The following is a 27368-nucleotide window of genomic DNA, read 5'->3' on the forward strand; positions in this document are numbered from 1 at the left end:
TGCTGCTATGTCACTTCGGTCATGTCTGACTCTGTGAGACCCCATAGACGGCAGCCCACCAGGCTCCTCTGTCCCTGGAATTCTCCAGGCAAGAATACTGGAATGGGTTGCCATTTCCTTCTCCAATGCATGCATGCATGCTAAGTCGCTTCAGTCATGTCCGACTCTGTGCAACCCTATGGACAGTAGCCCACCAGGCTCCTCCATCCACAGGATTCTCCAGGCAAGAATACTGGAGTGGGTCAGATTCTTCTGTAAAATTCCTGTTTAAGACTCGAGTTTTTAAATACCCTGGAGGTCAAACTATATAAATCTGTAGATCAGACACAGCCTGTGGGCTGCTGGTTTGCAATACCTGGTCTACCTGCTGAACACGGAGCTCTCCAAAATCTGGTTCCAACCAATATCACCGATCTTATTCTCCACTACATCCATCCCAAGGCAAACCCTTCACTCCCACCAAGTCTTCTGAACATACAGTGCTTATCCATAATCATATACTTTGATCATCTGCATTGTCTATTCCCAGCTTTCAAATTCTATTCATCCTTTAAGAAAGAAAGAAAGTCTTCCCTCCTTGGGCTTCCCTGGTGGCTCAGAGGGTAAAGAGTCTGCCAAGACCCAGGTTTGATCCCTGGGTTGGGAAGATCTCCTGGAGAAGGAAATGGCAACCCACTCCGGTATTCTTGCCTGGAGAATCCCCATGGACAGAGGAGCCTGGCGGGCTACAGTCCACGCAGACCTGAAGAGTTGGACATGATTGAGGGACTTCACTTTCTTTAGCCCTCTCCTTTCCACAAATGAGTTCAACATCTTTCGTAATTTCTAGAATAACACTAGATGATGGTTTCACTGGAAAAATAGTTTTCTTCAAGCCAGACATCAAGATAAATATGGGAGTAGATTCAAGCTTAGAATGGCTATGTCCTCCAAAGCAGAGTGTGCACAAGAAATGTTTACTTACCTATTTTATAAAGAAGGTTTCTCATGTGAAAAATTTAAATAGAATAGCAAAGCAAAAGCAAGTGCATTTTTTACAATAATTCAGGTATCTTCAAAGAATTATATATCAATCAACCACAGATCTTCTGTGGAAAAATGGAAAATTATTAAAGGATTATAATTTTAAATCAATTTTTTAAAATACAAGCAAATTTGACTCAAGTTTTCTCAAGTATTTACCTTTCTGCTAAGACTAAAAATGTACCAAAATTTATTTTAGAATAATGGATTTCCTAGTGCTGTATATGACTGCTGTTCTTTGAGAAATGTTACAGCCAGTTTTGTCTCAGCTTCTCTGAAACTGAGATTCAAGAAGATGCCCAGTGTTTGAGCAAAACCAAGCTGAGAATAACAGAAAATTGTGATAAACTTCTGGATAATTTATGCCAAATAACTGCTGTCCCTCAATTATCTGACTATGCCAGCAAAATGCTTTTTGGTCTAAATTGAGATATAATTCAGGGAGGCCTTCCTATAGTCTGTCTGGGGACAGCCACTCATTAACCATAACCATGAGGCCAAACTTTCTGCCCATTTTGATAAACAGGCATCTACCAACAACCCTACCCAATCCCAGAACCCACTCTCAGCCTTTTCATACCTTGCCTGCATGCCTCACACCTGCCCTACATTGGTTCACATATACAAACAAGCCTTGCTAGACATACAGTGATGGAAACAAGACACAGATGGATTTTCCTAGAATAGTAAACCTGCATTCTGGACTAGAGAGGCATTTTAAAAAAGGTAGGATAGAGTGGGAATAAAGTAAATTCCATGAATAAATTGAATTATCTGAATTAATATTTGGATAATTATTTATTTCCATGTGCACAGAGATAAGAACTTGAAGTATTTTTTTTTTATCTAAAGTTTCTTTTTTATAGAGAAAGCTCAGGGCCAAAAGAATTTAAAGTAATTGTTTATATGATATCAAATGGTTAAAAAAATTAAATCAGCCTGGGATTTTCTTCCTGAATCCATTTTTTGAAAAAAATTTAAGTGATCTCCCTCAAGTTGATAACTGGGAGAATCTCACTTTCAAGTATACAATATCCAGAAAAATCTGTGAATCCTTAATGGTGTGTTATTTTAATAGCGTTTTGAAGCTCTAACGGAGAGAGAATTTTTGGCATCACTGTCATCATCATCATCGTCATCATCAACAGAAGACCCTGAGGAAGAAGAACGCCGGGAGAAACCAGAAGTAAACTGTATTTAAGAATGCATGTTTAATTCAGGTAGAATCTATGAGGTACCAGGATTGATGGTCTCTTACCATGTGTCTTTAAAATTCTTGAAATCAATAAATCTAAGTAAATTATCTTAAGAGATCTCTATCCAAGCATAATCTTTGTCCTTATTGGTAGAAAACATATTTCAGGTGGAAAAATCATCTTTATGAATCATGGGGCGCTTTCAACCATTTCTTTGGAAATATATCTTGATAATAGCAACCATTTCTTCATAATACAAAACAGAAGGAGGATTAATTTACTGTGGCATAAGAAGTCCTGCCAGTCCCTAAATGCTCTAAATAGTTTCTTGGAGATTTTTTACATTGTTTAGGCCTCAAGGAAAACCAAAGCTCCACCTCCAGGTTTGGTAGCAAACAAACTCTGCTTTTCTGGCGCTAAACTTCGGTTGCTCCTCTGGTAATAGGCTTCGTGCACATTCGCCAGGAAGCTGGACAGCTTGTCAGCAGGTACTATTGAAACTGTGCAGCCTCCCCATCCTGCTCCAGTAAGTCGTGATCCTTGAGCCCCAAATTTCCTAAAACAATGAGAGAAAAAATTAGAACTTGCAAATGAAAATGAGAGTTGATTTTCCTGGTGCTTCAGAATACTCTGAGAACTAAGGAGAGATTATGTGGTGTGCTTTGTTTTGTGGGGTTTTGTGGTGGTTTTTTTTTTCAGTGTTGTCAAACATTTTAGGACATTACAAAATTTGTACTATTATCAGAAGGTGATTTGAAATTTAATTGTATCTAAAACTAGCCCCAAGTTTTAGCTCTTTAGTAAAAATTGTAGTACTCCTGTTTCATGAGGGCTGGCAATAACCCCCTGTAGTCTTGATTCCATAAAGCCAGCATTTGAAGAGTTATATAACAAGTCTTCAGGTGATCAAGAAGAGGGAGTAAAAAGAAAACAGGTAGTACACATAATCAACAGTATGAATCAGAAGGTTGCTCCATAAGAGGGCAAATCAAAATTTAATGTGCAAGTCTTACACATACAAGTCAGAGCTTCCTCTGGTGGCTATTTAAGCTGCATTCAGTCACCTAGAAAAGATAGCCTAGGTTTGTGCTAAATGAATTTATCAACAAAGAATGTTACTAAACTCAAAGTTAGTTTACCTACTAATCTCTAAAGGGAAATTATGCAGACCTTTCCACAAGAGGGTAGTGGTTCAGCACGTCCATCCCCATTTTCCCTGTGCCTTCAGGAGCTGGTTCTGATGACTGGACTCGGAATTTCTCATTGAACAAAATGTGTGGTTGAGATGGAAATGACTATATAAGCCTCCGTGCAACAAGAGGTAATTTTAGTCACCATCAACAAAGCACAGTTTCAAACCTAAGATTTATACCAAAGTGAAAGACCCTACACAAGTACAAAGATCACTCATCTTTAAAAGATGCAATTTATCCTGACAAGAACAGTTTACATGTGCTTCCAAATTCATCCTAATAAAATTTACTCCAAATTCATAGCAGATTAAGAAATTCATAATTAATTTAGCACAGTTCTGTCCCTTTTTTCCATCTAAATGAGCTACTTTATTTCCTGGAAAATATCAATAGAATATTACCCCTATTCTAGGACATGAGAATTATTGTACATCAGTAATTCATTTCCCCCTCAATGATTTTCTCAGTTGATTTCTTTTCATCATCTGTTATATTCATCAAAATATGTTTTTCATATGAAAGTAGATGTCTAGAGAAGAAAACAAAAATGCTTGTAAGCAAATACATTATTCATCTCCTCCTGCCCTTCAAACATTCAGTTTATGGCCCAGTAGGTAAATGGAGCCTAAACTGAAAACTTTCACTTACCCTGAGATTCTAGTATTATCTTGAGTTCCTAGGCTGGCAAGGGGCTAGTTTGCAATTTGGTGGAATTAAAAAAAAAAAAGTTGTCACACAGCCATATCAAACTATCTCTTCTTGTGGAAGATGCTGAGCAAAACAGAGGTGTCACTGAAGTATCTCTGAAAGACACTAAAATCTAAGCATCAAAGCCAGCATGGTATGGTTTAGAGAACAGTATGCCCTCTTATTTGATTTTCTAAGACCCAAACTATGCCATTTTTCTGGACTCAAGTCAACCAAGTCTTTTATGGTCTTCAGTGAACTTCTAGGCATATTTTCTTACACTTCCTCATTTGAACAGTTTTTGAAAACTGTGGTCTCAAAATTGAATCTAAAGCAAACTGAAAGTGTTTCTAACTGGCTGCAAAACCCATAGGAATTGTGCCAGGGGGCCTATTTTCCTGACTCTCCTGCCAGTTTCCAGAGGGCAGACACTAGAAGTCTTTCTAGGTAAATCATTCACTTTTAAGTCTCCAGAGCTGCTCTGTCACCACCCTGCCTGCTACAAATGAAAATGAACTAGATTGCATCAACCACATGCTCTGAAATCATCAGGGCTCAAATTTCCCCTGTAGAGAACGGTAAGTGCTATTATAAACAGCCCTCTACCCCTGAGTCAGTGGTACTTGTGATCACAAACCAGGCGCTGCCCCAACAGCTAGTCAGCAGCCTGCCCAGTTATACACACTCACAAAGGCAGCGAGATACTGCCTGCAGTGTGCCCTGCTGGTATGTAGCCATAGAAATTGTGTGAGAGAGCCAGAGTTAGTAAACCAATAAGCTTTAAATCAAGAAAAAAGTAGGTGAGCTAAGGGTGTTGAGTGAACTTTTCACAACTGCATTTTTTTCCTAGGAAACTAGTGAGACATTAAAAACACAGCTCCTGAGCTATGGCACATCAGAGAAGCAATACAAAAACTAGGAAAACCAAACCCCTAAAATTCCAAATATCATTTTGATGCTTATGGTCAGTTGATTAGGACTAACATGGAAAGTTTGGTCAAAACAACAAAAGCAGCCTCAGCCTTATAAGGCATGATCTACAAAACAAAGACTAGGGCAGATATAGATTATAAGGAATGTCCCCTTTGATCCCTTTTATCACTAAAAAGTGTACTTCTATAATCAGCTTTCCAGACACCTAAGTATAGCCTGAATAAAATTTCCTACTTTTAAATGAACTGAGTTGACCATAAAGCACTGACTAAAGTAAGGCATGGATCACAGGTGGCCTTGAGGGAGGAGATCGGGAGAGAACCAGTAAGTCCCAACTTTGCCACAAACTGCAGAGGGAAAGCAGGGAATTGTGCCTTGCATTTTAATTCAATTTTATTTTAAGATATATATTGATATATTTTATAAATAGATATTATTTCAGAAAATCTTGAATTTAGGGACAGGTTATTATCTAATTCCAGCACAGCATAATTCCAGGCATTTGGGAGTTTCTAACAATTAATGTTAAAAAATTCAATTATGTGAAACAAAGTAAAATAATAAAGGAAAATAATGATACTTGCCCAATTATAAAATAACTATCTTAAATAAACAATATGTCAATTGTAAGAAATAGCTAAATTTTAAATATATTGAGTAAAATAAAACAATTTGAAACAATTATATGTGTATTATATATATATATACATATCATCGGTAATGTACTCTTTTTCTGGAAAGACTTCTAGCTTCTGCTCTAAGTATATAATTTTCTGATTAGAATCTCAGGAAAACACAGCTTCTAGAACAATTTCTATGATTTTTATTAGAAACACTTTCAGATTGCTCTTGATTCAAGAAACCATAGACTTCAAACAGTGTTCAAATGAGAAAGTATAAGAAAATATAACCATATATCCATTTTATAAATTTAAGCCACAGAGGTCATGGAAGACCAGTCGGTTTGTCCTGCAAATGGCATACATATTGGGCGAGGGAGTGTAGGAGCAGGGGGACAATAAATGGAGGACAGAAACCCAAAGAGAAGCGAGCCCCTAAGGCAGCTGAATGGCTCTCTTCCTTTTTCTTGACAGTGTTCAGATTAGCCCATAAGATCATGAGGAAAAGAGCACACACAGGTGGATTTACACTTCATTCTTCCCTACTCCCACCTGCTTAGGAAAATGGCTGCAAGAAGCTAAGCTGCACAGCCAGCCATGGAATAAAATTGTGGGAAGACTTCTGAGGAAGCCCACACATGAACTTCTGTAACCTTTGTTGGTCTTTTAAAACTTGTCATTTATCTTCATTAGTAGCTTGGGCAATAACACCTCAGTGAGTCCTCTCTAATTTTAACAAGTGTTAAAATGGAAATAAAGGCATTAACTATTTTTTAAGTATTATATAACCAGGGGAACCTATAAAGAATGAGCTGTCTCACATATAATTGAATTGGTTTCAAAATTGTTTTGTTTTCCTCAAGAAATCCCATTTCCTTAAGATTTACATTTAGTTTATTTAAAAGAATCATTTTATAATTGGGCAAGCTTCATCTATTTTCTTCATTATTTCACATAATTGAGGTTTTCTAATTTAATTTAAAAAATAAGCAGTCTAACTGAATAAGTATAATTTCCTTCTCCCTCTCCGGCCCTTTCCTTGGATTTTAAACTGATTTTCTCTTGAAAAGCAGTAAAAGGCTCAGCTGTAACAAATTCAAACATCTGTGATCTCTTCTATCCTTTTTCCCCCACCTCTCTCCACTTGAGTCATAAAGCTGTCCTATAGACAAGCTACCTGGAGACACCGAGCTCAGATCACATTAAGATTGTAGATAGTGCCAAGTATTCTACATATCAAATCCTTCATTCACTCAGTCGGTCAGTTGTCTTTTCAAGCAAACAGTTTCCAAGCAGGCCTTCTGAAAAGCTAACCGAATTTTAAGTGCCGCAAGTGGACCAGGGAAGGTGGTCTAAAGAGAGTCTCTGGCAGTGCTCCTCCCCAACCTCAGCTTCCCTCTTCTGATCACCACAAGGCAACCAACCTTCTCAGGCTGCCCCGTCTTAGTCACAACTTGCCCGTTGGTGTTAACTTTTTTTAAGGAGACAGGGAATTACGGAGGTGGTGGTGGTTCTTAAACAAAACAGTACTCTATCAGATGATGACTTTATGGTACCAGTGGCCCACATCAGGCCTTGCCAGGTCCTTCCCAGCACATCCCACACTTGCTTGCCCACCAAGATAGTCATAAAGCTGCAGAAGGAACCAGGGCTTAAGAGTGTTGCCATTTTAATTTGGACCTTTTTCATTTACCATTTACCTAACAGAAGCAGAAGATATTAAGAAGAGGTGGCAAGAACACACAGAAGAACTGTACAAAAAAGATACTCACAACATGGGTAATCACGATGGTGTGATCACTCATCTAGAGCCAGACATCCTGGAATGTGAAGTCAAGTGGGCCTTAGAAAGCATCACTACAAACAAAGCTAATGGAGGTGATGGAATTCCAGGTGAGCTATTTCAAATCCTGAAAGATGATGCTGTGAAAGTGCTGCACTCAATATGCCAGCAAATTGGGAAAACTCAGCAGTGGCCACAGGACTGGAAAAGGTCAGTTTTCATTCCAATCCCAAAGAAAGGCAATGCCAAAGAATGCTCAAACTACTGCACAATTGCACTCATCTCACACGCTAGTAAACTAATGTTCAAAATTCTCCAAGCCAGGCTTCAGCAGTATGTAAACCGTGAACTTCCTGAAGTTCAAGCTGGTTTTAGAAAAGGCAGAGGAACCAGAGATCAAATTACCAATATCCGCTGGATCGTGGAAAAAGCAAGAGAGTTCCAGAAAAACATCTATTTCTGCTTTATTGACTATGCCAAAGCCTTTGACTGTGTGGATCACAATAAACTGTGGAAAATTCTGAAAGAGATGGGAATACAGACCACCTGACCTGCCTCTTGAGAAATCTGTATGCAGGTCAGGAAGCAACAGTTAGAACTGGACATGGAACAACAGACTGGTTCCAAATAAGAAAAGGAGTACGTCAATGCTGTATATTGTCACCCTGCTTATTTAACTTATATGCAGAGTACATCATGAGAAACGCTGGACTGGAAGAAACATAAGCTGGAATCAAGATTACTGGGAGAAATATCAATAATCTCAGATATGGAGATGACACCACCCTTATGGCAGAAAGTGAAGAGCCTCTTGATGAAGGTGAAAGAGGAGAGTGAAAAGTTGGCTTGAAGCTCAACATTCAGAAAACGAAGATCATGGCATCTGGTCCCATCACTTCATGGGAAATAGATGGGGAAACAGTGGAAACAGTGTCAGACTTTATTTTTTTGGGCTCCAAAATCACTGCAGATGGTGACTGCAGCCATGAAATTAAAAGATGCTTACTCCTTGGAAGAAAAGTTATGACCAACCTAGATAGCATATTCAAAAGGAGAGACATTACTTTGCCGACTAAGGTCCATCTAGTCAAGGCTATGGTTTTCCCAGTAGTCATGTATGGATGTGAGAGTTGGACTGTGAAGAAGGCTGAGCACTGAAGAATTGATGCTTTTGAACTGTGGTGTTGGAGAACACTCTTGAGAGTCCCTTGGACTGCAAGGAGATCCAACCAGTCCATTCTGAAGGAGATCAGCCCTGGGATTTCTTTGGAAGGAATGATGCTAAAGCTGAAGCTCCAGTACTTTGGCCACCTCGTGCGAAGAGTTGACTCATTGGAAAAGACTCTGATGCTGGGAGGAATTGGGGGCAGGAGGAGAAGGGGACGACAGAGGATGAGATGGCTGGATGGCATCACTGACTCGATGGACATGAGTCTGAGTGAACTCCGAGAGTTGGTGATGGACATGGAGGCCTGGCGTCCTGCGGTTCATGGGGTTGCAAAGAGTCGGACACAACTGAGCGACTGAACTGAACTCTCCTATTGTCTTTCTCTCCTGTGTTAACCATTCTGTTTTACCACTATCTTGCATTCTTCTGCATTCCTCCCTTTTTGCCTCATACATCCACGTAAAGGAAAGTACCAGAGCTTTTGAAAATGGAATTTAAATACCATTTTCTGTGGGACACAAATAGCCCTATGAAAAGTATGTGCTGAATAGGAAGTCATGGCATTAATGACTACATCTACTTAATTCTCCCAGAGTATCCTCCTCTGAGGTTGCTCTGTTACTCAAGACCTTTAGTAACTAGTAATCAACTGGCATATTTGGATAATATCACCTGCTGCCCCCAGTGACAGCAAAGAGAAAATTATTTAAGAAGCTAAGAGACCAGACAACTATTCTAGCCAATATTTCCAACATGCCAAAAGGTAATCTTTCAATATGGGAAACTCAGTCCAAACAGTCCATATAGAATAAGAAAGTAATTTTGATACTTAGCAATTCCAAACAAAACAACCATAAAAAAAGGGAGTGAGCTCCTTTCACCAGACCCAACTGAAAATCATCAGTACAGCAGATGAAAATGGTCTAGACAGAGACAGTTTAGCTGCCATTAAGAAAAGGAGTTTCCAAAAACAAATAAATAAAAAAGCAAAAGGCATGTTCTTCTCTACCCTTTTAAAACACAGCCACTAAATCTTCCACTAGAAGCACACTTTCAAAATATATATATATATTCTGGAAGGCGGGCTGCAGTCCATGGGGTCACAAAGAGTCAGACATGACTGATTGACTAACACTTTCACTTTCAGTATAACCCAAGGAGAGAGAAACAGGTGTGGCAAAAAACATATATATATATACTAGATGGGGAGCTAGGCTTTCCCAATGACTCATTATGTTACCTTGTTCCAATCTCTTACTCTCTTAGAATTCTCTTGGATCTCTAAGGCCTCTTCCTGCTTTCATATCTTATGGAACTAGAAGATCATTCTGACCCAGAAATGTGAAGCCTGGCCCCCCAAAATATGTCTTTCACAGAAACAAGGAAATTTTCTCTGGTCAAAAACCCAGAAGTCATCTTGATTCCTTACTTTCACCCATACAGCAATATTCTTGACTCTTCCTTCAAGGAACATCTGGCATAAAATCAATTCACACCTTCCATTGCCACCTTTTCTCACTCAGAGTCCTTCCAATGGCCAACAAGCTTCAGGGGTATGACTCCTCCTCATGGCCTCTCCTACTTCATCCCCTGCTGCCCTCTCCTCCTATGCTGCCCTCCATGTGGACTGTTCCTCCTGGACTGTTCCTCACGTGTGACAGCCACGGTTCTCATTTCTTCACTTCCTTCAGGTCTTTGCCCAACTATCTCTTCAGAGAGGCCTTCTTCAGCCCATCAATATAAAGACTACCCACCCACCCCTAGGACTCGCCAGCCTTTCTATTTTTTTCGTAACACTTATCAGTGCCACTCTATTTTCAGTTGTCATTTTCCTCTTTACCCATGTGAATGTATGCTGCATAAAGACAAGAGCTCGTTGACCATGCCAGAACAAGAAAGTCCATTTGAGAATTCCAGGAGGCTGGCAAATACCCCTCCCTTGCTTTTCAGATGGGATCCAAACTATCCTACTACCTTCTTAGCAAAGATGCTTCTGCTTAATTTATGCAGAAATCATTCCACTTCTTGTTATTTCCAGAACTGAACAATATCTGTCCTTAATAGTTTCAGAAAAGAGTATTTTCAATGAAACAAGCTCTGAAAGCTTTTTTGGCAGAGAGTGAGGAAACACTGACAGAGTGATTTTCAGCAAGGTTGTGTTCAAGTCTCTCAACAAGTTGGGTTATACATGCCATTTACAGTCACTGGAGCTACTTGGTTTAAACTTTTCAGGCTGGGTGTGTGGCAATGAGTGAGGCAAGCCGCAGGCGCCAACTGGTTAATTATATTTTCATTGCTAATTGCAGGCAGTTCTCTATGACTTTCTCACAATGGAAAGAACATCAATCCATTTGAGAGTTCTCCCAATTTCCCTTTCTGTCCTCCAAGGTCAACGAGTTCCCTTCTGGGTAAAAGAACCATTCTACTCTATTATCCCCATTCTCCAGCAATTATAAGGATGTTGTTCTCAGGCTTTATGAAAGAGTTTTCCTCTTTACATTTGTGTTTCAACTGTCCATTCATAAACTGGACTTTCTTCAATCCTTTTCCCCAAATTGTCTAACCTAAACCTGGAAAACAGGAAATGCTGCCTCTGAGTAATTCCTACAGCATCTTCTCCCCTGATACACTTCTGTTAGGCTTGAGGTCCTCTTTCCTTTCTTTCTCCTCTTTTGAATAAAACTGTTAAACTTAGGACACCAAACAGGAGATGCTGGTGGAGCTGCAGTGTAGTGGAAACCATTGCTTAAAATACCATGAGAAAGTAACAACAGGGTCTGTGTCTGAGAAAATCTCCCTGAAACATCATCCAAAAATGGAAAAGTCTTTTTTTATGATGTTTGAAGAACTGACTCCAAACCTGGAACCTCATAAAGCCATGGAGTTGAGTCTCCAGTCTTTTATCTTACATATTTTCAGGAGGGAACAAGTCTAGCTGTATGTCACAGACAAACCCTCTGATACAAAGTGGGAAGGATCTTCCTTCACTGAGAAGATTACAAAAATGCTGCTTTTTTCCATTAAACAGTTTCCCTGGTGGCATCCCACTTTCTTTCCCCATTAAATAGTTTCCCTGGTAGCATCCCGCCACACTGCTCTTTCAGCCTCACCGACAGATGTCCACCAGCTGGTCCAGCTCAGGGCAGCTACACTCGTACATGTCCCGGCAGCTCATGTGGCTCTGGTTCATTAACTCCCCCAGCAGCTGGACCATGTTGTCAGGTGCTTCTTCACATATCTTCTTAAACTGGAGCACTCTCGCAGCCTCACTGTACACATGCTTTGCCCGCTGGTAGAGTTTGAAGGTGAGCACTTAGGAAGGAAGATTATATGGACAGAGTTAGAAACAGTTACTGGCCAGGAAAAAAAAAATTCAAAAGAAAAAAAAGAGTTACTGGACAAGTCACTGCAAAGAAAAATACAGTTACTGAGAACTTCCATTTCTGTCTTTATTATTAATACCTTAGATTTTAAATAGGTCTTTCTGAAAGATTTCCTTATAGTCTAAATTACTCTTTTCAAGTCAATTTTACTTTAAGTTCACACATCTAGAAAGTGGCAGAGCAGAACAAGTCATGACTTCTTACCCCAGAGCCACATTCTTTCCTCTGTGATCCACCAGAAAGAACCCCTGAAAATGCTTATACTAGAACTTTTATTTATAAAAATGTTTCCTAGAGATAAGCACAATTACTTCTGTATGTGTGTGTGTAAAAAACACATGTATATATGTGTATATACTGTAGCATTCTTTATCACAACAGAAACTAAGAATGAATCCACATTGCTAACAACAGAAAATATTTTAAAAATCATGCTACATCTGTTAAAAATATTATGCTATACTATTGCTACTAAAGCATCCTACTACTCCATGGGAAATTGTTCATTATTAAGTGAAAACATAAAATATAAAACTGTACATTTTAATTTTAAAAAATTATAAGAAAGCACCAAAATGTTAACAGTCATCATCTCTGTGGTGCATTGTGGGTGGCTTTACTTTCTCCTTGACGTATTTCTGTGCCTTCCAGATTATCCGGAATGACTCTTACTTCAGTTGTAGAAACATGTCCTACTGCAATGACTGTGCTTATAGTACTCATATGTTCCCTTGAATAACAACCAAAACCTTCTTACCATTTTCACCCATGCTGAACAGTGGCTGAGTAGGTGTGGTGCCTCTGGGAAAAACTTGAAAAATACACAGAGGCTAATTCTGCCTGAAGACAGAAACCAGGTCTCCTGGTTCCATGCATCTGATAGTCTGCAACCTTGTACTCCATAGAACCTTCACCAGTGCCTCACACGACAAGTGCACAACTTGTGTTCACTGCTGAACATTCAGAAGGATGATTTAACTCCAGTTCAAAATCAAGATGCCTCCATTTAGACACTGTTATTAAAATAAAAAAAAGTACAGTGCCTATACTCACAGCTTACTAAAAATGTACAAGTTGAGGAAAGGGGACAGCCAGATTCCCTTTGGTATTGAATCTACAACTACTGATACTACATAGGATGAAAAACAAGACAATAAATGAACTTACAAGTTAAATGTAGGTGGGGATAAAAATACAACAACATGCTTTGCTCCATCAGTAACCAGGTCATGTGACTCAGTGCACACTACAGTGTGAATTTATTTCCATCAATAGGTTCAATGGAAATGGGAATATTACATATTATTGAGAATTGTCATATATTAAAATATATTATTTTAGGGTCTAGGTATCAAAATATCTTAAAGTAAGAAAGTCTTAACAATACCCAATACTGGCACATAGCATCTCCAACAAAGTTGTCTGAAGAAAAAGCACTAGTAGATTTAACAAGAACTCCTTCAAAATCCCTGAATAGAGAAAGGAAAAGATGGGCCATATATAGGCATGTATCTACATTAGACAGTACCAATAATTTTATGCATGTTAATATAATCCATGTATGTAAAGAAAGCTGAGTGCTGAAGAATTGATGCTTTTAAACTGTGATGTTGGAGAAGACTCTTGAGAGTCCCTTGGACTGCAAGGAGGTCCAACCAGTCTATCCTAAGGGAGATCAGTCCTAAGTATTCATTGGAAGGACTGATGTTGAAGCTCAAACTCCAATACTTTGGCCACCTAATGCGAAGAGCTGACTTGTTTGAAAACACCCTGATGCTGGGAAAGATTGAGGGTGGGAGGAGAAGGGGACGACAGAGGATGAGATGGTTGGATGACATCACTGACTCAATGGATGTGGGTTTGGGGGACTCCAGGAGTTGGTGATGGACAGGGAGGCTTGGTTGGTGTGCTGTGGTGCATGGGGTCACAAAGAGTCAGACACGACTGAGCAACTGAACTAAACTGAACTGAATATAATCCAGATTATAGAATACACATTTTGAAAGGGAGGAAAATGACTTTGGTAACTATAGTTTAAAAATATTCTTTTTAAAAGTTGACATTGAAACAAGATGCTTAAAATTCTAGCTTTAGGATTCTATATGTTTCAGTTTTATTTGTGAACTATTTCACCTCCCTAATCATGGGCCAAGTTGCAAAATGAGAGCACAAGGGTAGGGGGGAGGGCATACATAAGAAGAAAATATTGAATATCGGTATTTCAATATACTGTAATGTCTCATTTCTAAAAAATCATCTAGTTTCCAGGTCCACTGATATTTATGGCTGCAGCACAAAAGGCACAATAAAGCAACATCCACTAACATTGTAAAATAGTGCTACTTAGCTGACAAATTGCTCTGCTATGTCACAATCTGCAGAGCAATTTTTTAAACTTCAAATTATATATAGGACAACAAAGGAAATACAATAGCATGTTCCATATGCCCATCACCTAGACTGAACAATAATTTTTTGCAATATTTGCTTCAATATTTTGCTAGTGTTTTAAAATAAATTATACATGTGACATTTCCTTCCTATATATTTCAGAGTGCAACTCTACAAAATAAGGATATTTTCTTACATAACCTCTGTATCATTATCACATCTAACAAAATTATCAATGATTCCTTAACATCATCTCATATTCAATCTGTATTTAAATTTTCCCAGTTGTTTCAATTTCAGTCAATTTACAGCAGGATCCAAGCAAAGTCTACACATTATATTCAGTCTTATGTCTAATAAGTCCCTTTTAATCAAGAATTTACAGTGATTTTTGATACTCTGGAATGTCAATGTCATATATATATATGAAATACAAATATATCCTATAATAAAATTCAGTACCAACAACAACAACAACAAACAGTCCATTAGCAACAGCATGCTTTGGTTTTCCTCTAGGACTACATAGTTCTTCAAGATTAAATATTTTTCCTTTAGGATTAAATATTCTCAAGCAGAAACTATCTAGAGAGATGTGGGGTTTTTTTATATTAAACCTCAGGACTAGTGTTCTGATTTGTGATAAGAAACATTCAGAAGGTACTGAGCAGATTACTAGAACCTCACTGTGTCTACTCTTGTCAAGCGTTTCACAGCAAGGCTTCAGGACAGGAATGTCTAATGAGGACTCTCGCTGGGCATTCTGAAGGTGCGTGAGAGACTGCCATGGCTCACAACCCCTGAACAGTAGTAACTCAGACAACAAAGGAAAGGGCAGAAAGGGCATCTGTTTTCAGTTGTGATACAAACATCTTGCCAAAGGCTACAACAGATTTGGAGACCACCCTTCGGGAGGGAAAGCAGTTCTGCATTGGCTGGACATCACAAATGCTCTCTGGACCCAGGGTTCTGGCTTGTTATATGCTGGCAATTCAGCAGGTCTCTGTTGTATAGATACCAGAAAATCCAGGAAAATCTGAAACTCTGTGGACAGAGCTTTCGTCCTTGTCCAGTTAACTTTTAAAATGGATGTTCATCTCTCTTATAATCCTTGAGGGCAGTTATTAAAGGATGAAGGAATTGTTTCTTACTGCATGAATGCCCACTGCTATATGACTGCTTCCAACACAAACACAGTTTAAGAACCTAACACCAACAGAGTGAAGTAAGCCAGAAAGAAAAACACCAATACAGTATACTAACACATATATATGGAATTTAGAAAGATGGCAATGATGACCCTGTATGCAAGACAGCAAAAAAGACACAGATGTGTAGAGCGGACTTTTGGACTCAGAGGGAGAGGGTGGGATGATTTGGGAGAATGGCATTGAAACATGTATACTATCATGTAAGAATCAAATCACCAGTCTATGTCCAATGCAGGATACAGCATGCTTGGGGCTGGTGCACGGGGATGACCCAGAGGGATGTTGTGGGGAGGGAGATGGGAGGGGGTTCATGTTTGGGATCGCATGTACACCCGTGGTGGATTCATGCCAATGTATGGCAAAACCAATACAGTATTGTAAAAAAACAAAAATAAAAAAATAAACTTTATTAAAAAAAAAAAAAGAACATAATACCAGGTGCCATTTTCCTGAAACACTGCCAGTGTCCTATCCTATCCATGGGAAATCTGAGGCTTCAAAGTAGGATATATCATGTGAATTCTAACACAATCATTTTCTCCTCTGTGAATCTTTGGTAATTACTGAATCTGATCCTGAAATCATGGCAGAGATTCTGAGATCTAAATGATCACAGCCATATACATTTAAACAGTAATAATTGTACAATAAATTCACTTGAATAATTTAGTTGCTAGTTCTAAAATTTCCTTTCCCGAAGACTTCCTTGCTGAGCCTCCAGCTCACCACACAGGCTCCTGCCTTGGACCCACTGCATCAGCTGTTCTGTTGTCCTGGAATGTTCTTCCCCTAATCTTGACATGGCTAGCCCTTCATAGTCATTCAAGTCTCAGATGTCACAGCATCAGGAAGACCTTCTCCCATCTCCAACCCAGAATAATCACACCCACACAAACACACACACACATATTCTTTCCATCCTATTTTTTTCTCCCCAAACTATTTTATTTATTCTCACAAATACTGTCCAATTTTCTTATGCTTATTTGTTCACTGGCCTGTGCTTATCTCTCAACACTGGAAGTTCAGCTTCAGAAGAGCAAGTTCAGTTCAGTTCAGTAGCTTAGTTATGTCCAACTCTTTGCGACCCCATGGACTTCAGTATGCCAGGCTTCCCTGTCCATCACCAACTCCTAGAGCTTGCTCAAACTCACGTCCATCGAGTCGGTGATGCCATCCAACCATCTCATCCTCTGTCGTCCCCTTCTCTTCCTGTCTTCAATCTTTCCCAGCATCAGGAGGTGACCAAAGTATTGGAACTTCAGCTTCAGCATCAGTCCTTCCAATGAATATTCAGGACTGATTTCTTTTAGGATTGACTAGTTCGATCTCCTTGCAGTCCAAGGGACTCAAGAGTCTTCTCCAAAACCACAGTTCAAAAGCATCCATTCTTCAGCGCCCAGCTTTCTTTATAGTCCAACTCTCACATCCATACATGACTACTGGAAAAACCATATCTTTGACTAGATGGACTTTTGTTAGCAAAGTAATGTATCTGCTTTTTAATATGCTGCCTAGGTTTGTCATAACTTTTCTTCCAAGGAGCAAGCATCTTTCTTGCAAGAACCCTATGCTACAAATGACAGGAAAGACATGTGAAATAGAAGCCCCTACTATGAGAGACTTATGACTCAGTTAAATAATACAGACTATGAGACCACTGGACAATGACCAAGTGCAGCAGATATTCAAGAGCAGGAAATATTAGAGGTGGACCAAGAAGATAGGATTTTGGGAAAAAGAGCCATAGTGGGAAGTGCCAGAGCCACAGAGCTTCCTTGCCGTGAGGACAGGATGGCCAAAGGCCCAAGCTGGGAACAGGCAGAGTATGTTTATGGGCTGGAGGGAGCAAACTGATCAGACCCCAGGCCAGTTTCTTGAGGAGGCTGTCCTCACACCTGAGGCTTTAACATCCTCTGCTACATACATTACACAAAGGTTGCACACTCACAACCATGGTCAATAATGAACCACAGTGATGCTTTCTTGACCCACATACTTTTTAAACTGAGAAGTTTTAAGAATCCAGATTTCTGTTTTCCCTTGAAAAAAATAAAAGGCCTGGCAGTGGTGAACCTACCTTCTTGCAAAACTGTTGGCTGGAGCTGAGGAGCAGCCAGCCCATTTAGACAGGGCAGGCAGTGTATTTCCATGTTCTTCCCACCATTCCCAATTATCTTATGCCTGGCCTGCCTCACTGGTTCACATGTCTGCCTGGTCTCTGTAGGCATCTGTGTGTGGGACTCATTTGCCATAAAACTCTCTATTACAGGAATTCTTGGCTAGAGACAGACGAGTGGACAAACCAAGTGAGTCATCACGCAACAACAAACCACTGCTACTAAGGAAGGTCCCCTCCCTTCGGTGCATTGAGAGTTCCATATGGAAGAAATGTCCACAGCTTGTAAATTCTACTCTTTGGTCTTATTTCTGCTCCACAGACATTTGTAAACACAAGACAGCCCTTGAGAGATCTGAAGAAAGCTCTCATATCTTATGTTATTTACACATGGATAAGGATTCACTTTATGCCAGTTTTATTAATAATACCAAGGGAACAACAATGAATAAGATAAGCTCTTTACTCTCAAAAAGTAATAGTCTTAACAAAAGACAACAGGTGTTGGTGAGGATGTGGAGAAATGAACCCTTGCACACTGCTGGGGGGGATGCAAAATGGTGCAGCCTCTATGGAAAACAGCACAGAGTCCTCAAAAAATTAAAAATAGAACTGTCCTATGATCCAGCAATCTCACTTCTGGGTATATATCCTAAAGAACTAAAACCAGGATCTCAAAGAATTATTAACACATCCATGTTCATTGCAGCTCTATTCATAATAGCTATGCTGTAGAATCAAAATGTCTATCAATGGATGAATGGATTGAAAAATGATGTATACATAATAGAATATTCAGTTCAGTTCAGTCACTCAGTCGTGTCCAACTCTGCAAGCCCATGAACCACAGCACGCCACGCCTCCCTGTCCATCACCAACTGCCGGAGTCTACCCAAACCCATGTCCATTGAGTCGGTGATGCCATCCAACCATCTCATCCTCTGTCATTCCCTTCTCCTCCTGCCCTCAATCTTTCCCAGCATCAGGGTCTTTTCAAATGAGTCAGCTCTCTGCATCAGCTGGCCAAAGTATTGGAACTTCAGCTTCAACATCAGTCCTTCCAATGAACACCCTGGACTGATCTCCTTTAGAATGGACTGGTTGGATCTCCTTGCAGTCCAAGGGACTCTCAAGAGTCTTCTCCAACACCATATTATTCAACCTTAAAATTGGAAGAAACTCTACAATATGCAACAATATGGATGAACCTCTTGAGGACATTATACCAAGTGAAGTAAGCCAGACACAGAAAGACAAGTACCATTTATATGAGTTAGCGAGAATCATCAGATTCATAAAATTGAAGGCCAGAATGGTGGTTCCCAGAGACCAGGGGAGGGAAACAGAGAGAGTTAATCATCAGTAGACAAACAGACAAAACATTTCAACTAAGTAAAATGAATGAGCTCTAGAGACCTACTGTACAGCATTCACCTCTAGTGAACAATAATGTATAGTACACTTAAAATTTATTAAGAGGATAGATTTCATATGTGTTCCTACTACAATAAAAAAAAATAAATGTTTAGTAAAAAAAAGAAGTAATAGTCTACTTAGTTCAATTCAGTCACTCAGTCATGTCTGACTCTTTGCAACGCCATGAAGTGCAGTATGCCAGGCCTCCCTGTCCATCACCAACTCCCGGAGTTCACTCAAACTCATGCCCATAGAGTCAGTGATGCCATCCAGCCATCTCATCCTCTGTCTTCCCCTTCTCCTCCTGCCCCCAATCCCTCCCAGCATCAGAGTCTTTTCCAATGAGTCAATAAAGGTGTTTAATATGCAAGTCACCACAGTGAACAATCACTGCCCAATTGCTCAGGGGTCTCTTTGAAGAACCATGGAGAACCATGGTTCCAACCTGTTGGAAGGGAACAGGTCCACCTATGCAAGGGAAGGGAAGCCTGGGTCTTTTATTCACAAACAATGCCATCGTTGCCCCTAGAGGGGTTAACTTCTCCCCAGAGATGTGCCTGGGCAGCACAGCAACTTTCAGTGACTCTAGAGAATGCCCCAGGAGGGCAAAGAGACATTCATACCAGCTACTAGCTTGACAGAGTTACTGGCAATGCTGGAAGCAGGTAGGCTGAGGGATGGGGAATAGTGGTCATGATCTTCAGAGTCCACCAGTGAAATGTGAAACCACCCAAGTCTAAAAGATGAGTTAGGTGTCCAGCAAACCACTTAAAAGGTAGGGTGAAAGGAATGGGAAATTAAGGCAGAAGGAACTTCATGAACAAAAACATGGAGATCAAAAACCATGAGGTGCTCTAAGCAGGGCCAGGCCTGGTTAGTACTTGGATGGGCACAAGTTGCTTTTTAAAGAATTCCTAGGACTTGGATATGACTGTAGCATAGAAAGAGGATGAAGACCAGTAGCAACAAGAAATACAGTAAAAGATAAAAGCAATAGGCAGAGGTCTCAGACATGCAGATGACACCACCCTAATGGCAGAAAGCAGAGAGGAACTAAAGAGCCTCTTGATGAAGGTGAAGAAGGAAAATGAAAAAGCTGGCTTAAAATTCAAAAAACTAAGATCGGCTCTGGTCCCATCCCTCATGGCAAATAGATGGGTGGGGGGGGGCGGGAATGGAAACAGTACAGACTTTATTTTCCTGGGCTCCAAAATTACTGTGGATGGAGATTGCAGCCATGAAGTCTTTTCTTTCTTTGGAAGAAAAGTTATGACAAATCTAGACAGCACATTAAAAAGCAGAGACATTACTTTGCCAGCAAAGGTCCATATAGTCAAAGCTACGGTTTTTCCAGTAGTCATGTACAGCTGTGAAGGTTGGACCATAAACAAAGGCTGAGCACCGAAGAATTGATGCTTTAGAACTGTGGTGTTGGAGAAGACTCTTGAGAGTCCCTTGGACAGCAAAGAGATCAAATCAGTCAATCCTAAAGGAAATGAACCCAGACCATTCATTGGAAGGACTGATGCTGAAGCTGAAGCTCCAATAGTTGGACACCTGATGTGAACAGCCAACTCATTGGAAGAGATCCTGATGCTGGGAAAATTGAAGGCAGGAGGAGAAGTGGGTGACAGAGGATGAGATGGTTGGATGGTATCACTGACTCAATGGACATGAGTTTGAGCAAACTCAAAGAGATATTGAAGGACAAGGAAGCCTTGACGTGCTGCAGCCCTTGGGGTCACAGTGAGTAAGACTTGACTTAGTGACTGAACAACAAGGCAGAGGTCAGATTATAAGGGCTTTATATGTTATGCTAAGTAAGGTTTTACATTGTATCCTGTACATAAGTGGTTCTTGGCCTTTCTAGGGTTATAGAGCCTTTTGAGAATAGAATAAAAGCTATGAACCTTCTCTCCCCCATCTGAGTGCATGAATATATGAAATTCTACACACAGTTCAACATACAGTTTCCAGAACACTATCCTTGGATTCAAGTTAAGAATTCAAGCTGGAAACAAGAAAAGATCACTGGTCTTTAGCAATTATATAGTCAGAATTATTGTTTCTGAACAATAGAAACCTATATGAACTAACTTAATTGAAAGGAATTAATTTTAAAGTATTAGAGAACTCACAAAATCTATTTTAGGATTACATATTCCTAATCTCTATTAGAATTTGAGAATCCAGGTGGGAATGAGCCAGGCGCCAAGTGAAATAGACAGTGAGGACCATTGCTGAGGTCTCCTCCACAAGTCTGGATATAACATTGGATTCTAGATGCTTTGTCAATGGACCTTTGCCTAATAGACTGAAAGCCCAAACATAAGCATGTGCCAGGACACAGGAGGAACCAAGGACTCTTGCTCACACTCAGGTGACAAGACCTGTGAGAGGAAAATCTGACCCCTCAACTTTTACCATAGGAGGCAAACCTTCCTTCCTTTTCCAGCATGCACATAACAGATTTCCCCAGGAAAAGGCCTGGATGCCAGGTAGTTAAGCTACAGTGTCTGCCCCAGCAGCAGTGAAGTACCACAGCTCTGTTAGCATTTAAATCTTTTCTGCAGACCAACCACCCAGTTCCCCTCACATGACTGGATTTCAAGTCTCCCTCCCTGATAATTTCTCTGAATATACATTAGTCCGTGTATGCCCTTAAGAGTGGCCCCTCCTATCAGTCTGAGGAATGCAGAGTAGAGTTGGACAGTCATCTCCCTCATTCTCAACACAGTGAGTTTCTTCGCATAAGCCTCGTAATACCAAACTGCAAAAAGATTGTGTGGTGCTGGAAGAACACAGAGCATTGGTCTTCAAACTAAAAGTGATAAATATTTTGGGAATCGGACTTAACTTGGATAAAAACTTCATCTTGGGATAATTAATCAAAACAAAATAAATAAATAGGCTGGTCAGAGAGAACTGGAAATCTTATCATGTAAGTGTATAATTAATCTTTTTGAGGCTCCCATACCCCAAAATGCTTTCCCATTCTTTGAGGGGGGGCACTAAAAGCAGTTGTGGTTTTAGCTGTCTTTGCACAATCATGGGGCTGCACGCTACTAGCCAGTTCCTCTCCAAACACATAACTCCACTGGGCTAAACTAAGAGTTGGTTTCCAAGAACAGCCATGCAGAGGTGGATGGGGGAAACCACTTCAGAATGCACTCCAGAGTGCCTATTTTCCTATGCAGTACAGTTATAGTAAGTCCCTGCTCTGAGGCATAGAATCTTTGGAGTATTTAAGCAGTAGAATGGAAAAACACTATACAGTCCTCATTGAAGCTGGACCACAGTTTCAGATTTATTTCCCCAGTAATAATATTTTTCATAAATATGAAGTTTCTGAAATGGTCAAACCCACAAAAAATAAACAGCTGTTTTCAGCCACATTAATATCCCATTCCCATGCTGCAAAGATTAAATTAAGTTAGCATTTTACATTTAAGAGGAAAAAAAGTCTTTAACTACCTCATTTTAAAAGCAAAACCACTGATGAAATATATATATATATATGCATTTTCAACACAAACCACATTAATCCATGGAAAACTACATTCCAAGAGGCACTTGTGAATATTTTCAAATCCACAGCATAATGCCATCTTGTCTGTAGAGAATAACAGCATCCCCACATATTTATAGCTTCCCTCTCTCAGATTTTCAGGAGCAGAAAGAGGCAGCACTGTTTTATAATAAATTCTACTCCTCTGATCTTGAAACCTTTGCTTCATTCTGCTGCAGGCACTGTCAGCTGCATTCTGCTTTCTGGCAATATAGTAAACTCCTGTTAACTCCAGCGCCATTCAAATGACAAGACAGAGTCCAGTGCTCCCTTTCTTCTCATTCTCTACTTTCCTACTTTGGGTTCTTATCCCAGGTCTGAACAACTGCTCTACCTTCTAACCGGTCTCCCTCTTACCGCCTATTAACCTGTATTGTTGGTGCTGTTGTTCAGTCAATGAGTCCTATCTGACTCTTCTGCAATTCCATGGGCTGTAGCCCCCCAGGATCTTCCGTCCATGTGATTTCCCAGGCCCATTTTCTTCTCTAGGGGATCTTCCTGATCCAAGGATCAAACTTCAGTCTCCTGCATTGGCAGAAGGATTCCTTACCCATGAGCCACCAGGGAAGCCCATCAACCTGTACACAGCTACCATAATAAACTTCCCTAATCACCATTTTGATCATGGTGTTCCCCAATATTTCTTTGTATCAAATGCTGCATTATTGTTCCATGGTCCAATAAATGAGGGCACACACAATCTAATCCAGTGAGACACAACGGGTCTTCTGAATGTTCATGACCCTTTCCAACCTTTTACGGTGTGTTGATACCATGCCTTGCTTGTGATACCACACTCCATCACTGCCTGTCCAAGAAAGGCCCATGTCTGTATGCTACCCAGACTAGCTTAGTAATCCCCAGAGCTCAAGGCCCCTCTTCCATGAAGCTCTCCCCAAACATTCCAGACACTGAATACCATGTATTCCCTTCTAATTGATCACACACTACTTTAGGAGGGCAGAGACTGTCCCATCTTTGTCTTTGTAGCTCAGCCTAACACCCTGTCTTGAATAGAGCAGGTTCTCATCCCAGAAGCAGAGGAAGAAGCTGGAACTGCTGGCTGGATGAGCTGCATTTTTGTTTGCCTCTCTTTCTTAAGGAAACTAGTTTCCCATTAACTTCCCAGAACTGCCCCAACAGTTTTTTAGAAAACATTAAAGGAGCAGACAATCCCAAGTCAGTTGAAAAAGAGCTCAGGGAGTTGGGCAGAAATCTTGGTTAGAACTGAATGAAGGACTATGGAAAACAATGGTCACACTCGCCTAGAGCTGGCCAGTGCTGGAATTTTAACCTAAAAGGGAAGGAGTTCTTGTCTTTGCTTTCTCCCATGAACTGAATTAAAGAGAGAACAAAAACGTAAGAGACAAAGAGGAAGGAGAGGCAGAGGATAAATCAGTAGTTATCTGAGAATAAGTGGTATATTTCCATCAGAACACTTTAATCATTGTTTTATTGTTTTCTTCCCACAAAATGATAAGTAAATGAGGGCAAGAACTATTGTGGCCTTACAGATTGCTAATGCATAGTCTCTAGCACAATGCTTGAATAGTTGCTCTCAACTGAGTACCAGTTGAATAGAGGAATAAAAATTTGCTTCTGTTCTCTTACATTACTCATTTATTTGCCAGTAAATACTGGCAAATCATACTGATCAAAAGTAGTACTTTACCAAATACAACAACAGTTTAAGCAAGTGAGAAGCTATGTTATGTGCCACACAAAAATTCTAATCCCAACTAGATTATATAGGATGTTGCCCAGAGTTTGCTTCTGAACAGTGTGCTCTGGAGCAGACCAAGAAGGTGACCTGGGTACTGGATGAGGGGTGAACTCGTAGCGGGGAGCTTCTCCTAATAGCCTCGTGGTGAGTACTAAAGACAATATGCCTATGCTGCACCTAGACTTTCCAAAGTGTAGAATTAGGGAAGGTAAAAATGTTTCAATTTCACAAACATCTAATGAGATGCCCCTATTCTCAAGGTGTTTGCAGTATAATTGGTGATAGACTGAAAAGAGGAAGCGTCCCCAATGGCTCAGTGGGTGAAAAATCCACCTGCAATGCAGGAGACTTGGGTTTGATCCTGGGTCAGGAGGGATCTCCTGGAGTAGGAAATGGCAACCCATTCCAGTATTCTTGTCTGAAAAATCCCATGGACAGAGGAGCCCAGTGGGCTACAGTCCAAGTGGTCGCAAAGAGTCCGACATGACTGAGCATGGGCATCCTGAAAAGATAAATAAGGATGCTATTTCACAGAAGCCCATGATTGCAAATGTGTTTGTGCAGCCCTCTGGGAACCAGGGTGGGAACTGAATGCTCACAGGCATGAGTTTGTTTGTGGTTTCTCTGTTTGTGTATGTGCTTCTCCATAAACAAGCAGTGTGTACACGTCAGCCTTTTCCCCCTTTATTGGATTCATTTTACCTCTGTTTTTGTCCATATGACTCTTTCCTGTTTGATCTTCATCTGGCTCCCTTACCCCTGTAAGTCTAAATGACAAAAACGAAGCACATACCTTGTTATTTCTTGTCTTAATTGACTAGAATTTTATATCTGTTGTTCTTGGAACATTTCATAGTTTCCCATTGAAAGACTAAACGTACTGCTTTCCTATGGAAGTAGTCTCTGGTCTTTTTAATGTTGCCTCAGTGGTCCTTGACAGAAGAAAGGCTTTGTAACATTAAAGAAGTCTAATGGACAGAGGGATGTTCATTCTTGTGGTCTCTCCCACCCCACTGCCTCCTAAAGACAATACAAGGAATCATCTTCTTCAAACTTAAAAAAAAAAAACCATACACAGTCTCTACCCTTAACATAGAGTGGTGCCCTGTCATGTTTTCATCTGGAATTTACACCATGAGTGACGCTCCATTGATATTTCACGTGTTTAAAACTTTGAATGTCTTAATTTTTCCAAAGAGGAAGTACAGAAGGCCAACAGCCACATGAAAACATGCTCAACATCACTAACCCTCAGAGAAAGGCAAATCAAGACCACAATGAGATATCACCTCACAACTGTCAGAATGGTTATAAAAGAACACAAATAACCAATGGTAGTGTGACTGTAAATTGGTGTAGCCACTGTAGACAATAGTACGGAGATAGCTCAGAAAAAGTAAAAATGGAACTACCATATGACCCAGCAATTCCACATCTGGGTAGATATCAAAAAAAAAAAAATTTTCAAAAACATGCATATACCCCCAACACTCATAGCAGCACTACTTCAGAAAGATACATGCATGCCAATATTCATGGCAGTATTATTTTTAAGTGTCAAAATGTGGAAGTAACCCAAGTGTCCATCAACATATAAATGAATAAAGAAGATATGATATATATACCAACATATATGATACATATATATGATATATACATATCACATACACACATAAACATACACACAATAGAATACTACTCAGTCATAAAGAATGAAATTTTGCCGTTTGCAGCAACGCAGATGGACTGAAGAGAGAAAGACAAATGCTGTATGATATCATTTATATGTAGAATCTAAAGAAATACAACTTGTGGATTTAACAAAAAAAGAAGCAGACTCACAGATACAGAGAACAAACTAACATTTACCAGGAGGGAGCAGGAGGGGCAATAGAGGGGTAGGGGAGTAAGAGGTACAAACTATTAGGTATAAAACAAGCTATTAAGGATATACTGTAAAACACAAGGAATATAGCAAATATTTTATAACAGCTATGAATGGAGTATAACCTTTAAAAATTGTGAATTACTATATTATACACCTGTAACATAGTATTTTACAGCAGCCATACTTCAGTTTTAAACTGTGAATGTCTATACAGATACAGTGAATAATAATTTTTGTTGTCATTACTATTGATATTTGGCAGTAACCCACAAAAATGATTAGATACATGCATAGTAACTCACCTCTGCTGACTCACATGGAAACAAATTGGGAACAAACATATGTAAGTAGGAAGAAGTACACAGTTTCTAATTCAGAAGTTTTTGCTAGGAAACTTTCTTCCACCTGAAGCTAGGTACTTTGAAAATAATAAAGGCATAGGAAGTGAACCTATTAATATCAAATAGCAAAGAGGTTTTCCTGGACCATGCCCTAAGATTCTAGAATGATAGTTTCCTGAAAAAGACTGAATGCCACAAGATGGGGAAAAAATGATAAGCTACAAGGACTAAGAAGGCTTTCACCAGACAAACTGCAGATAAATGCCAGTGTGAGAGAAGTGTCCATCTTAAAAAGATGTCATAGTATGTCTAATCCTCAAGTGAAGATAATTTGGAATCTGGTCAAAAACAATATTCATCATCCCAATTGTCTGAAAGCAAATGTCAGCTTCATATTTTAAGATGAGAAAATAAGCTGGTTTCGTTGGTATCAGCAAGATTTAAATGGGCTGAGACTCCTAGCTGCACAGCACAGGTCAGTGTGGTTTTCATTAGTTACAGCTGTTTCCAAATGTTCCAGTTTTCCTTGTACATGTTGAGACAGACTACACTTGCCACCCACTCTGAAATTCATTACATCCACTTGACCTGCTTGAGCCAATGAAAGAGAATAAGAGGCAGCTGTTAAAAGTCAGTGAGCAATCAGCCACAGTCCCTTCCTCAGACCACAGTGATTATGGGCAAACATGTTGAGATGGAGCCCCTGCTGAGCCCAGGTCCCTGAT

General features: G+C 39.9%; 2 protein-coding genes across 10 annotated transcripts in view; one reads left to right on the forward strand and one right to left on the reverse strand.

The window, feature by feature from the left end:
• Positions 1-2342, forward strand: part of FAM227B (family with sequence similarity 227 member B) — a 216494-nt gene extending 214152 nt beyond the window's left edge. The window contains exon 17 of the mRNA XM_042252494.2: positions 2102-2342. Within this exon, the coding sequence (XP_042108428.1) occupies positions 2102-2224 (123 nt within the window). The 3' untranslated portion in view covers positions 2225-2342. The remainder of the gene's footprint in view (positions 1-2101) is intronic.
• Positions 2216-27368, reverse strand: part of GALK2 (galactokinase 2) — a 153713-nt gene continuing 128560 nt past the window's right edge. For all 9 annotated transcript variants that reach the window (XM_004010625.5, XM_042252487.1, XM_060418032.1 and 6 more), the window contains 2 exons: positions 11714-11915; positions 2216-2775 (listed from right to left, as the gene is read on the reverse strand). In XM_004010625.5, the coding sequence (XP_004010674.1) occupies positions 2568-2775; positions 11714-11915 (410 nt within the window). In that variant the 3' untranslated portion in view covers positions 2216-2567. The remainder of the gene's footprint in view (positions 2776-11713; positions 11916-27368) is intronic.

Source organism: Ovis aries, chromosome 7 (genome assembly GCF_016772045.2).
Source record: "Ovis aries strain OAR_USU_Benz2616 breed Rambouillet chromosome 7, ARS-UI_Ramb_v3.0, whole genome shotgun sequence".
Taxonomy (NCBI): Eukaryota; Metazoa; Chordata; class Mammalia; order Artiodactyla; family Bovidae; genus Ovis; species Ovis aries.